The sequence below is a fragment of the Vipera ursinii genome, assembly GCF_947247035.1.
Source record: "Vipera ursinii genome assembly, chromosome: 1".
NCBI lineage: Eukaryota > Metazoa > Chordata > Lepidosauria > Squamata > Viperidae > Vipera > Vipera ursinii.
In genome coordinates, this window is record NC_139512.1 from 52,069,550 (window position 1) to 52,082,713 (window position 13,164).

The 13,164-nt window shown below is 37.1% G+C and overlaps 1 protein-coding gene across 1 annotated transcript in view; it reads left to right on the plus strand.

Annotated features, from left to right (window-relative positions):
- LTBP2 (latent transforming growth factor beta binding protein 2) overlaps positions 1-13,164 on the plus strand; it is a gene marked incomplete at its 5' end in the record, with an annotated part of 136,804 nt that overhangs the window by 81,832 nt on the left and 41,808 nt on the right. Inside the window, 6 exons of the mRNA XM_083354371.1 lie at positions 995-1,064; positions 7,169-7,294; positions 7,556-7,684; positions 8,140-8,259; positions 11,866-11,991; positions 12,497-12,622. Of these exons, the coding sequence (XP_083210497.1) occupies positions 995-1,064; positions 7,169-7,294; positions 7,556-7,684; positions 8,140-8,259; positions 11,866-11,991; positions 12,497-12,622 (697 nt within the window). The remainder of the gene's footprint in view (positions 1-994; positions 1,065-7,168; positions 7,295-7,555; positions 7,685-8,139; positions 8,260-11,865; positions 11,992-12,496; positions 12,623-13,164) is intronic.

Below are 13,164 nucleotides of genomic sequence, written 5' to 3' on the forward strand. Positions count from 1 at the left end.
GAAAAACCAAGGATCCATATATATATATATATATATATATATATATATATATATATATATATATATATATAATATTTTTGAAAGGATATAATTTCCTACTGAGGGCAGATACAATTATCTTATGAATTCATATTTTTACACAAATGGAGGTGAAATATTCAACCTAAAAGTAATAGAAAGGTCTTGTAAAAGTACTGTATTGATTTATATAGTGTAGAGTAGAGAGTAGTTAAATTATATTTTAGCAGAAAGTTTGAAAAATAATGTATTACTCAAGTAGGATAACTTTTAGTAGTTCATAAATGCAAACCAAAGTTTTGCAAACCAGAAAAGAAAGAAAAGAAAACATCCAGAAAGGAATGTACTGTAAAAAAAAACCACACATGGACCAAATAGCCCTGTCTAATTTGGGAACTGTTCATGTGATTCTTAGTCCTAAACAGCAACAATTTGTTCATCTGTTTTCTACAGCTTGCCAATGACGAGGAAGAGAGATATTTGTACCCTTTATAATATCGTTACCACCAAAAAAGTCATTGGATAGGCGGCACCAATAGCCTAATCTGATGAAAATATAGAATTGTAAAGGTCAATTTCTTGCTAACTTACTCATTCACACACACACACACACACACACCACACACACACACACACACAAACACTGCCATTTCATATCAAGCTGGACTTATTCATATAAAATTAGGTATCTCTGTAATATGGTTACCCAGCAATATATTTAAAAGGAAACTGCTAAAGAAGAAAATTCTTAGATTTCTTGGAATTCATCTCTGACTATATAAGTTACCAGTGCTTTGTTTGTAAAAGAAAAAGGTGCCGGAACTCACACACGTCATACAACCCGCCTTGCCTACCCTACAAGGTTCCATCCAAAAAAGGTGCCGGAACTCCGTTCTGAGCGTTCTATGAGAAAAAAAGCCCTGTAAGTTACATATACTTTATGAACAGTCACTGTACTTATATGCTTTGTTCATAGGATACAGATGATGCTACCCAAGAAACTGATACTAATCCAGGTAAATTGCAAAGTACATTTGCTGAAATAGGTATTTATGAGTGAGATGACAAAAGTGTAATTGTCAGGCTGTGTTGATTATTTTGATACGTGAAGGAAAAAAACAAATAATCTATAATTTATACAATCTATAATTTGCTGAATATTTATTGCTGATGGAAAAGCAGGATGAATGTTGAACCTACTGGGTAGAAGATAATAAACAATATTTTATCTTCTCTATTTTTGTGCAACTTTACAGAATTATCTTTTTTATTCCCTTTTTACAGCACAATTTCATGTGTATTTATTCAGAAGTAAATCATTCAGGATTATTCTCAAAGTGGTATCAGTAAATTTTGCTACATGGACATTATTCATATAACAATAATTGAAAAACACTAATTTATATATGCATTATGAAGTTTAAAGATGCCATCTAATGATAAGAATGATACAATATTGGTTCAACAACATCTCGTATTGAGAAGTTCCCTGAGGTGGGCTCCAGTCCAAAAGTTTGTCATCAGATTTTATTTAGTTTTATTCATTTATAACATAAAATGTGAAAATACAAAAAAAGCAAATAGTAGAGGATAACAGTAGAAAAAGGGAAAAGGAAAAGGGTGTGAAGAAAGGGGGGGGGAAACAAAAAGCATCGACTTTAGACTCTCTCTGTTGCAGTAAAATCAGACATTAAAATAAAATCTCAACTTTTCACATTTCTATAATAGTATCCACTAGCCATTCTGTATCGGCAAATCAGTCTAATCGATAAAACCCAAAATCATGATATCAATTTTTTCCACCTCAAGCACAAAGTCCAGAAGTGGTTTCCAATTAGAAACAAAGGTACTTATGTCCTTTTCTTTTATCAGCACAGTCAATTTGGCCATCTCTGCTAATTCCATCAGCTATTGTCCATGGTAGGAATCAAGGCATCCTTCCACTTTTGTGCACAAAACAGTCTCACTGCCATCACCATATATAAAATCAGAGTTCCAATTTTTTTCCAGTTCTCTTTCCATTATGCCCAAAAGGAAAGTTTCTGGTTTAATCTTTATGTTACTTTAAGAATTTTCTCCATTAATATATGAATCCTACTTCAATATTTATTTGCCTTATCACATGTCCACCATAAATGATAAAAAAGTCCCTTCTTTACATTTACATTTCCAACGTTCATTTGAAATACCTCTATACATTCTAGATAACTTATCTGGTGTTAAATACCAGCGATACATCATTTTGTAAAAATTTTCTTTTAGGTTATAATTTAATGTGAATTTTAAGCCTTTTACCCACACATTCTCCCATTGTTCAAACATCATATTATACCCAAAATTCCTTGCCCACTGGATCATACAATGTTTTACATGTTCATTTTCCAAATTCAATTTTAATAACATTTTATAGACCTTGGCAGTGATATGATCCTCACTACTACATAGTAGGATTTCCAATTCATTTTTGGCGAACTTAAAACCATGGCCTTTTTTTTGTATATTTTAAATCTTTCTTTCATCTGTTGATATGTAAACCAGTGACAAGCGTGACCTTCTAACTCTAACTTTCCCTAGACTTGAGGATGGGGTCTCCAGAATTGAAAGATACTATTTTACCATACATCTACCAGTCTGGCTTCACCACCATTTCTTTTCTAAAAAAAAAAGCTTCTTGGGGGGACACCCATAGGGGCAGTTTCATAAAAAAAAACCCTGGTTTTATATTTATTCCAAAGTCTTAATATGGCACATCTAATAAAATGATTATTAAAATCAACATTTACTTTAACTTTATCGTACCATAAATACCCATGCCATCCAAACCTTAATTCATGGCCTTCCAAATCGAGCACCCTCTTATTCTGGAGGTTCATCCACTCTTTTAACCAAACCAAACCACATGCATCAAAAAACAATTTCAAATCTGGTAAACCCAGACCCTCTCTTTCCTTGGCATCTTGCAATAACTTATATTTGATTCTTGTCCAAAAGTTTGGAAGACTAAACCTCTGGTCCTGGTGACGGATCCAAATTGGATCCTGCAATTTCATAATTTTTTCACCTTCTCTTAATTAATAAATATAAAACTCTTCATCCTATAACTCATCTCTTAACTATGGGAAAAGCCAATAAATAATGACTTTCTGAATCTAAATGTCAGCAAAAAGTCCAAATAGAATCTTAAAATAATAACATTAATTAGCAAATATAAAACTCAATATTTCACACCTCAGCTCTTAGTTGTAAGCAAAATATTATATTTTCTTTCTTCTGTTCACTTGTGTCCAAATTTCAGAGACTGTTTGGAGAAGTCCCTGCAATTTTCTTGGCAAGGTTTTTCAGAAGTGATTTGTCATTTCTTCTTTCCTTGGGCTAAGAAACAACAACAACAACAACAATAACAATAATAGAGTTGGATGGGACCTTGGAGATCTTCTAGTCCAACCCTCTGCTCAGGCAGGAAACCCTATACCATTTCAGGCAAACGGTTGTCCAGTATCTTCTTAAAAACTTACAGCGTTGGAGCATTTGCAACTTTTGGAGACAGGTTGTTCCACTAATTAATTATTCTAACTCTCAGGAAATTTCTCCTTAGTTCTAGCTTGTTTCTCTCTCTGGTAGTTTCCATCTGTTGCTGCTTTTTCTGCTTTCAGGTGCTTTGGAGAATAGCTTGACTCCCTCTTCTTTGTGGCAGCCCCTGAGATATTGGAACACTGCTATCATGTCACCCACTAGTGACTAGCCCAAGGTCACCCAACTAGCTTTCTATCTAAGGGTGGCACTAGAACTCATAGTCTCCAGTTTCCAGCCTGATACCTTAACCACTACACCAAACTGGCTCTTGGTTTTCTTTTGCTGTAAGCCAAACAACATTTAAAAGGCATAAAGTATATCCTAATGTAAATTAAGTTTAAACACCATGAAAACAAGCCCAATGCACAACATTTTTCCATTCCAAATGCCAACAGTACCAAGAGAACCTCCTTAAATAGCAACATATACCATACAGATAAACATTTCATATCTTAACTATAAGCATATTTAGCAAGCATAAAGTAATCCCAGTATTCTAATGCAAACAAAAAAAAACAATTAACATAGTAAAGAAGGATAATATTTCCTGTAAAAAGAACAAGTTGCCAAAAACCTATTTACTTAAGTAAAAAGACAGTGAAATATCGAGTTAGTTTAAATTGTGTCATACTAACTAGGGTATGCATAAAGTAACTGAAGGAGAAAAAATCTTAAACACCACATTAATGTAACAATATCTAATACACATGTTTTTCCAGTCCAGATATCAGCAAATCTGAAAAACCCACTCCAAATAGTAACATTTCCCATTTAACCCTGGTCAAATAAACCAACCTCATGTTCCTTCTTTACACAAGACAATCTTGCTCTTTTATCCATTCAGATGGTTATTGATCCTTCTTAGGAATTTCTTCAAAACCTTAAACAGCCTCTTTTATAAATCTAGCAAAAAGGAATTCTTCCAATCGCTCTCTGGGATTATCATTTTTATTTTCTTCTTAATTTTAAAAGCCTCATTCAATATTTTTTGGTAATTGATGACAAATATTTACTCAAATTCTCATCCATATTGTTCTTGGTAGATTCCATTGCATATCTTTTTCCTGTAACAACTTCTGGGAACAAACCACTCCCAAGAAGACATACCGTAGCTAACATAACTCATTAACAGTTCCACTGCAGATCCCAGTGAACTTCCTCAAAGATATATCTGAACATGATTATAAGTTACCTGTCTTGTTATGTTTCCAACATACATGCATTTATTCTTTAAAATTAATTGCAAAGTCTTAATGTTCAAAACCCAATATTTTGATGTTTTCTGAGTCCTTAATCCATTTAAAACTTCCTATAGCAAAAAACTTTGTCTTGCTTTTCACAGTTTATTTTAAATTTGTAAAATAAAGATAGATCTTAGTTTACTTATAGTAAGGATTGAAGACACTCACCCAGTCTTGTCACTTTGATGGTGTCTAACTTCTTTGAAGCAGTTAATAGACAATTTCTGAAAGTTATTCTCAAGGGAAATGTGAATTTACTGTCTTTAAAAAGGCTCCATTTGTGGTGGGTGTAATTGACAAAGCAAATTGCCTTGTCTCCTTCATCTCCCCCTCACTCTAGATTGCTGTCTTGCAGTCTCCTCACAAGGAATAAATGTAAGGAGAACAGCTTAGATCAGTGATGGCAAACCTTTTATAGACCGAGTGCCCAAACAGCAACCCCCAACCCATTTATTTATCGCAAAGTACCAGGGCCGCATCACCATTGTGGTGTCCTGGGGGGGGCAGTGAGGTGGGCGTGGCCCTCTGGGTGGGCATGGGCACAGCAGACTGGGTGGGCGTGGCCAGGGTGGGCATGGCCGCCCCGATGTTGCTTGTGGGAGGGTCACCTCTGGGGGCTGGGCAGGGTTGGGGGAGATCCAGGGGGTCTCTGGTGGGTGGGGTGGTGGGCAGGAGGCTCATCCTGTGGGGTGAGGCGAGGTGAGGCAGAGGCCAGGGCGGGGGTGCCATTGCTGTGGAGCAAGGTGAGGCAGGAGCTGGGGCGACTGCTGTCTGACACCATTGGCCCACACACACAGAGGCCAGCAAGCGCATGGGGGTCAACGGTATCCATCAGTAGCCACAGCCTGCTGGCCCCTCAACCAGCACACTCTGTGGTTCCACAGCCTGCTGTCAATGCCAAGCCAGCCCTCCAGCAGCAAGCGAAATAGGGGAGGGGAGAGGCACGTGATGCAGACCGACGGATGTGCCTACTCCATCCTGTCTGGTTTTGCTTGTGGCTGGAGAGCAGGTTGCTACTGGTCATCTCCTCAGCCCCCTCACAGATCTTGCCCTTGGCCCATCTGTGGAGCCTGTTCCCAACGCACCCTGGCCCTGCCTCAGGCTGGCACCGCCAGGAGCTTGTGCAGGTCTATTAGGCTGCCACTGCCACCCGGAGCACCTGGCCTGCCCAGCACAAAAGAAGTGAAACAGCCAGCTAACAAGCTCAAGTAGAGGTGGTAGAACATGCCCATGCCCAGCAAGCCAAAGGCCACCCTGAGCAGAGAAAGGCTACTCACTGGCTTTTTGTAGAGCTTACCCCTAAGCACCATCTTATCATGCAGCATTTTTATTTTCACTGAAAGAAATGGAAATGGACAGATCTTTATGCCGAATCCCAGGATAATTGAGAAAGAGGGGAGAAAAAGGATACTAGTATTCCAAGCAGATTACATACCATATTTCAACAATCTAACAACTCAGAATTATTACTCCAATATTGTAGGTTGGGGTCCTAAAATGAAAAATAGGCTTTGTCAAGAGACTTTGTAAGTTCATGACTAAGATGCTGTTTGAGCCAGCAACTTTCTAATTCAGTCCTCAACTATTGCAATAACTCTAACAAAATATGATTATGTTCAGAATATTCATTTTTGTGCTGCTTATATCACAAGTAGCCCTTTTCAAGCAAAGCTGGGAAGGATTTCTAGAAAAATAACACCTCTTGACTACAGAACAATGGCAGAACTGGAAGGCTATAGTGTGTCTCTTGTCGTTTATTTCAGGTCACCCAGTTGAGTCATGGGGATTTTTTGGGGAGGAGTGGGAAGATTTGTGACCTAAGGCAGACATATGTTTACTGCTTGCATAATAGCAGCTGTGTTGTTTCAGTCTTGTCTCAATGTCTGGGAGAGCTGCCCCTGCCATTATGCTCGGCACTAAAACGTTCTTGGAAAGAGCCCATAGCAAAGATTGTCTCAATACTCTTTTGTCCCTATTGGTTTGTTTGTGAGCTGGCTGATTGGTGGGATTTTTCAAGTCTATTGAGAGATGTGGGTGTTTTTTGAGCTTTTGCATATTGCTGGGCTGATTCCAAATTTTCTCCAGTAAGTTTGGTATAATCCAGAATGAAGCTATTGAAAGAGGAATATATCTTTATAAATCTTGGTTTATAAATTATATAAACCAGGCAAACTCAGGGCATAACATTTTTATGTTTAGACTGGTAGTACTGATGAATTGCACAAATGAATTTCATTAATTAAGGTAAAAATACCTACATTTGTCTTGGATCTAGAACAACAGCACACACCTATTTTATTTGTTCCCTGACAACATTTTTCTTTTTTCTTTTTTAGAGATAAATCCATGCTCCTCTTCACCTAATATATGTGGGCCAGGCACTTGTGTGAACTTTCCTGAAGGATATACCTGCTTGTGTTATCCTGGTTATCAACAACATCTTAGTCACACTTATTGCATTGGTATTTTAGTTATTTAATTAGTTTTGCTAGTGGAAATAGTCTGTGGCAGTATGAGTACACAAGAAAAACTGTTTAAAATATAGAAGTTGTTAAAGAGAGCCTGTGAAATAAAGAATGTAACCCAAGAAGCTACGCATAAGATTTTAATAAGTGATTTTTAGTTCAGCTTTCTACAAACTACATTTTTCATTTCATCTGTCCCTACAGAACAGATAGGGAGGACAGTTTCAAAATGTTGTTAGCTATCTCCTCTTGTTTCAGATATTGATGAATGTGAGAGAAATCCATGTGATGGGAAGGGTCATTGTGTCAACACTGAAGGCTCTTATTCTTGTATCTGTTTCTCTGGGTATAGCATTCTCACTTCACAAAACATGCAAACATGTCAGGGTGAGTAACATTTCTATGAAATTAAATAATGCAAAATAAATTCACCACTTATTTATGCAAGTTCCACCAAACACCTTATTCTGCACCACTGAGGGCTGCATCGTGTAGTCTTTCAGGTCAAGTCAGTGACATAGATTTTCTTCAGGACAATTTGTGCCCAACCTGATCTCTCAGTTCTCCCAATTTATATCCCTTTGCCACTGTAATTGAGTTCATTTACCTTCTGCTGGTTGTCTTCTTCTCTTTCCTTCTGTTTTTCTTGGTATTATAGATTTTGCCAGAGAACTAGATCTTTCATTAATGTGTTTAAGGTATGATGATTTGCCCTGGTCATTCCAGTTTAAACATACTGTACTAAGAGTTTAATATACTGTAAGCTAAGCACTTAACTATGGTGCATCTTATCAATTTGGATTGATCATTTTTGCTGAAGACCCATTGCTGTGAATTAACAGATCTAAATGAATGTGACCAGCCAAATGTGTGCCATGGAGGGCAGTGTATCAACATACCTGGCTCGTATCACTGTGTGTGCAAAATAGGCTACTTCCTGAATCACAAAGGACAGTGTGAAGGTAAGTTTGCAAAAGACCCCTGCTTTCTGAAATGTTCTCCTTTCATAGCTAATTTTGATTTTTCTTGCCAAGTAGTTTGATAAACCTTGTTTAAAGTACTCAACATGTATAAATTCATTCCTTACAGATTGACCTTAGCTGTTTAATATGACTTGTATCTTTAACAGAGAACATGCCCATTTAGAAAGGTGTATTGTGTCACTTTTATGATGTTCATTCAGATTTAACTTTTATCTAGCCATAAATAAATAGAATGTGTGAAGTAATGTTGACAGGGAATCTGCTGAACAGAGATTGCCCTCTTCTGGAAAGAAGGAAAATACCAAATAGTGCTATTTTTATATTCTGACTTCCCTTTTACAACCTACATATATTGGTTTAAATCAGGTATCTCTGAAGATGTTTCCAGAAGTAAATAAAGCATAATTGGTTTTTTTCAGAACCAAAAAATGTAGAATATTCTAAGTATTTCCAGCACTTCTGTTTCAATATTTTGCCTGCTCCAAACAATGGCTGATACTGGGAAATGCTGGCTTATAATAAAACAAACTGTCTTACAGAAAATGTCTAATTCAGCACTGCTCATTGATTCAAACAGGCAAGATACTGGACAGGGATCTTTCCCATTTTTTTTCAAATTAAAGATGTGGAGGCTGGCTATGGGACCTCCTGAGAGCAAAGATATACCTTTTCACTGAATATAATCCTCTCTCCAGTAAAAAGATACAAATTAAAAATTGATATGAAGAGGTTTATATTTCAGTTTTTCAGCGCTATGCTGTATCATTTCCTCTAACAAAACAATTCTAAAAAGTTTAGTTGATTCTTCTTTCATGCATGTGCCCCTAATTTCCTCTGATTGTGTCAAACATTTTTCTCTTAACTATGAGCCAGCAGTGTGCAACAACAACCAAAAAAGCTAATACAATGGCATGTTCTCCTGCCTGAGCAGGGGACTGGATTAGAAGACCTCCAAGGTCTATTCTATTCTATTCTATTCTATTCTATTCTATTCTATTCTATTCTATTCTATTCTATTCTATTCTATTCTATTCTATTCTATTCTATTCTATTCTATTCTATTCTCCTAATTGCAAATTCAGCAAATCTAACCTTGTAGTCTGCACAGTGCTATAGAGATCTGTGCTAAGATCATAATTGCATTATCTCTGTGTCACAGCACAGACGCTACAGATCTCTAAGCCAGTTTACCCGCTAAATATTGGACAGATTAGGAAGATTAAATGAAATTCATTGCAAACATTGAGGAGGAGCTAGTTTTGGCCATGTTTATTATTTGGGGAGTGAAACTGTCAGGAAATATCACCTTGCATATCCATAGTGTTCTATCTCCAACTCCTACCCTAAGACCAATAGTTGTTATATGAATCCACCATTAAGTCAACAGTATTGAGCAAGTCTGTCAGAAATCAACAACTTTAGGTTTTATACTTTGCGCATACTTGTTTAATTGCTGCAAGGCTGAAGTGCTTCAGACTGATTTTCCCCGGCATTAAGTCTTTAAGCTTTTTTGCTTATTTGTTGAAATTAAATTGTTACAGTCATCACAGCAAAACCTCTTCAGGTTGAAACTGGGTGAGCAATATTTGGACATAAGATGAAACCAAGGTATCCTTTGTTCTTGTCCTTGTACAAGACCTTTTCCATTTATGTTCATAATGTTATGTTGTTATTATTGGGTATTTCTGGCTGCTATTTATTTATCAATCAAATTAATATTTCACAGAAAGTGACTCTGTGAGCAACAAGATAGGATCCCTCTAATTCCTAGTCAGCCCTCTATTCTGAAGTTTCCTTAAAGAGCTGGACGCAGCAGCACTGTGCAGATTGTCTTTTAGAATTGCCTTCAGTAGTTCTGCCTGAAGTATTAGGCTACTTAGCTAGCAATTAATGGAGTAATTAAATTCCATGGCCCTTGCTGTTTTACCACAAGGTAAGTGGATTAGTGGTGTTGTGATTCAGGGTCAGCCTGTGGGTTCGGCAGTTGGGTCGGACGACTCAGAGGAGGAGGAGGGGGTGTTGAAGAGCTTGCTGAGGGGGTTGAAGATCTTGCTGATGAGAGCCCTCAGCCAGGCCCCTCCCACCTGGTCACCACGGAGACCCAGCTGTGTGAGCCTGACAGCGTGGATGAAGATGACCCAAAGCTGGCCCTGTTCAAGCACGCCCGACGCAGGAGGCAGTCAATCAGGAGTAAACAGAGGAAGGCAATGGGGCACCTCGGAAGGAGGCAGAGAGAAGCCACGCCCTGAACTGTTTAAAAGGGGAATGCGTGGGAGGGATGGTTTGCTGAAGGCAACCGCTTGATTAGTTCCTGTTTCATAGCTCCTGTTTCATGGTTGGTGTCTTGTTTTGCTCTGTTTTATCTTAATAAATTTGGCAGGCTTAATTCCAGCCTTTTGCCGTTTGTAAAGGGGTTGTCCCTGCCTTTTCTGCAGGGCCGGTAGCAGGCTGGTACAGAACAAGTGGATCAAATTCTGCTCCCTCCCTTAGAAATCTGGAAGCTGGTATATTTTGCTTATGAAAAACCTGTTTTTGTTGTTATTGTTATTGTTTTACCTTATTCAGCTTAGAAAATGAGAGAAAGAAGGCCACAAGAACGAGCCTAGCAGTTACCAGTCTTGCCTCATTCCTGCCTCAGTGCTGTCACTGGCAGATGTTTTCCTCATTAGACAGTTACTGGCAAAAAACAGAAGGAGCAAAACCTTAATTTGGATCTGTATAAATAAGTTTCACCAAATTAGGATGTGGCACAGGATAAGAACCAGAACATGAACTTAGTAGGAAATGATGGTTCTGGTTAAGAAAACAAACCGTAAGTAAGAGAGTAAGGCTATAAACCACAAAGATACAGGAGTGATTTTTTTTTAATCAACAATCATCTCTACTTATCAACCATTATAAGAAACTGATGGTAGACTGCAATTCGTAGTATAACATGTTCACAATAAATGGGTCAATGATCAAATGGTAGAAAAACGAGTAGGATTTTAAAAAAAATATCAAAGTAAGCTTAAGTGGGAATAACACTGGTGGTCTACAGCAAAGATTATCTAATGTCAATATCATAAGATGAAAGATTATAGGTAAAATGTTGCTGGTTACTCTGAGTCAAAATATAAACTCTAGTTCTCTCTCCTTCATGAATATCTTGTAACAATATACAGCTCCTCTTTTCCCTGTGCAAGATCTTACCCCTATATGTTCATAATTTTATGTTGCTATATAATTAAAAGTTCATAATCATCCAATGACCTTATAATAGGCTGATCAGTAGTTAGAAAGAAGTTAAAGTTTTTTCAACTTTTTTTACTTTCTGCATTGAAGCTTTAATTTCTTAATCTTCATTGTGCCAGATGCAAGACCTCTTAATACAATTTATACGTGTTTCTGGATAACTTCGTGAAGTTTCTAATGACAATCTTACTTGGAATATAGCTACTTCTTGGTAACTTTTGCACATATTTTGCCTGTAGCATCATTTGTTGAAAGTTAAATAGGGCTCTTTATGTTCTGTTGTTGCTCTGCCAAGTTCGGTGACATCAACTGAAAATTCAGTTCCCTGTTTCTCTTATTTGTTTGACATAGATATTGATGAATGTACAACCTATAACATCTGTCCCAGAGGGCGCTGCATCAACAGTGAGGGCTCCTTTTCTTGTGTGGATTGTGGTAATGGCTATATCGCATCAATGGATGGAAGAACGTGTGAAGGTATATATGTGGCTTGATATGATGATGAAGAAAACTTTCTCATTGACTAAAAAAAATATACATTAGCCTGATCCAGAAGATTTTATTGTCTTATAAATAACAAGCTTTTGTTGTGGTCATAGAAATCAAGTTATCTGAATAACTTATTGATTGAAATTAATTGAAAACTGATTGGAAGCTGTGTATATAAACAGTATATAGTGAATATTACTTGATATGAAGAAATAATTGGATGTAGCATATCGTTTTTATACACTGTTGAGGAATTGTCTGCTGGAAGCATTTTGAATCATACATTGGATGAATTTGGTACATAATCTCTGTGAGTTCAGAAGCTCTAAAGAAATTTAAATGAGCCTCTGAAAGCACTTTTTGAGAGAATATTGTCAGAACTGTTTTCTTGTCAGAACTATGGTGAAAGATCAATGTATGATAAGGACACTTCCTGAACATTTCCTCTTCCATATTCTATAGTCTGTCAGTGAAACTCTGTTTTCCCCCCTAGATATTGATGAATGTAATTCACACCTGGCCTGCCCACAGGAAATCTGCACTAATACACCAGGCTCCTTCACTTGCCAAGCTTGTGAAATAGGCTATGTTCTCTCATCTAACAGACAGTCTTGTGAAGGTAATAATATTGACTTCATTCTGCATGGCTGAATGACTGAAACACTTGGCCTACTTTAGGCCTGTGTGCATTTAAAAGCAGAAGAAGTAGTGATTATGATCTGGATTGATTTTTCCTTTCCCAAATTCATCACCTAGGTCCTAGGAGGAAAGCATTTTGTAGTAGAATATTGATCGTGTTTTTCCAAGGCTACAGTTCACAGCCTTAGCAGGCTATTATGAAATACTTGAAGATATTGAGATTGGAAATATTTGGCAGTGATTAATGTATTAATTAATGAGTTGGTTAGAGCTTTGCAGATAACATTCATTACATTAAATTAGGTCAGTTTGGAGAAGAACAAGAAAATGGGTCAGGAGAATGAAAGAAGGAAGGGCATGGTTATTCATTGTGATTAAATAAACTAATCTGCTTTTGTTTTTAAAGTTGTAAATTAGAAGACCAGACATTATGGGCTACCAGATCAGTAGTGAAAAACTCTGGAAATCAATCAGTGGCAAGCAAAGTGCTATAGTTAGTTGCAACTTATTACTGTCATCTAG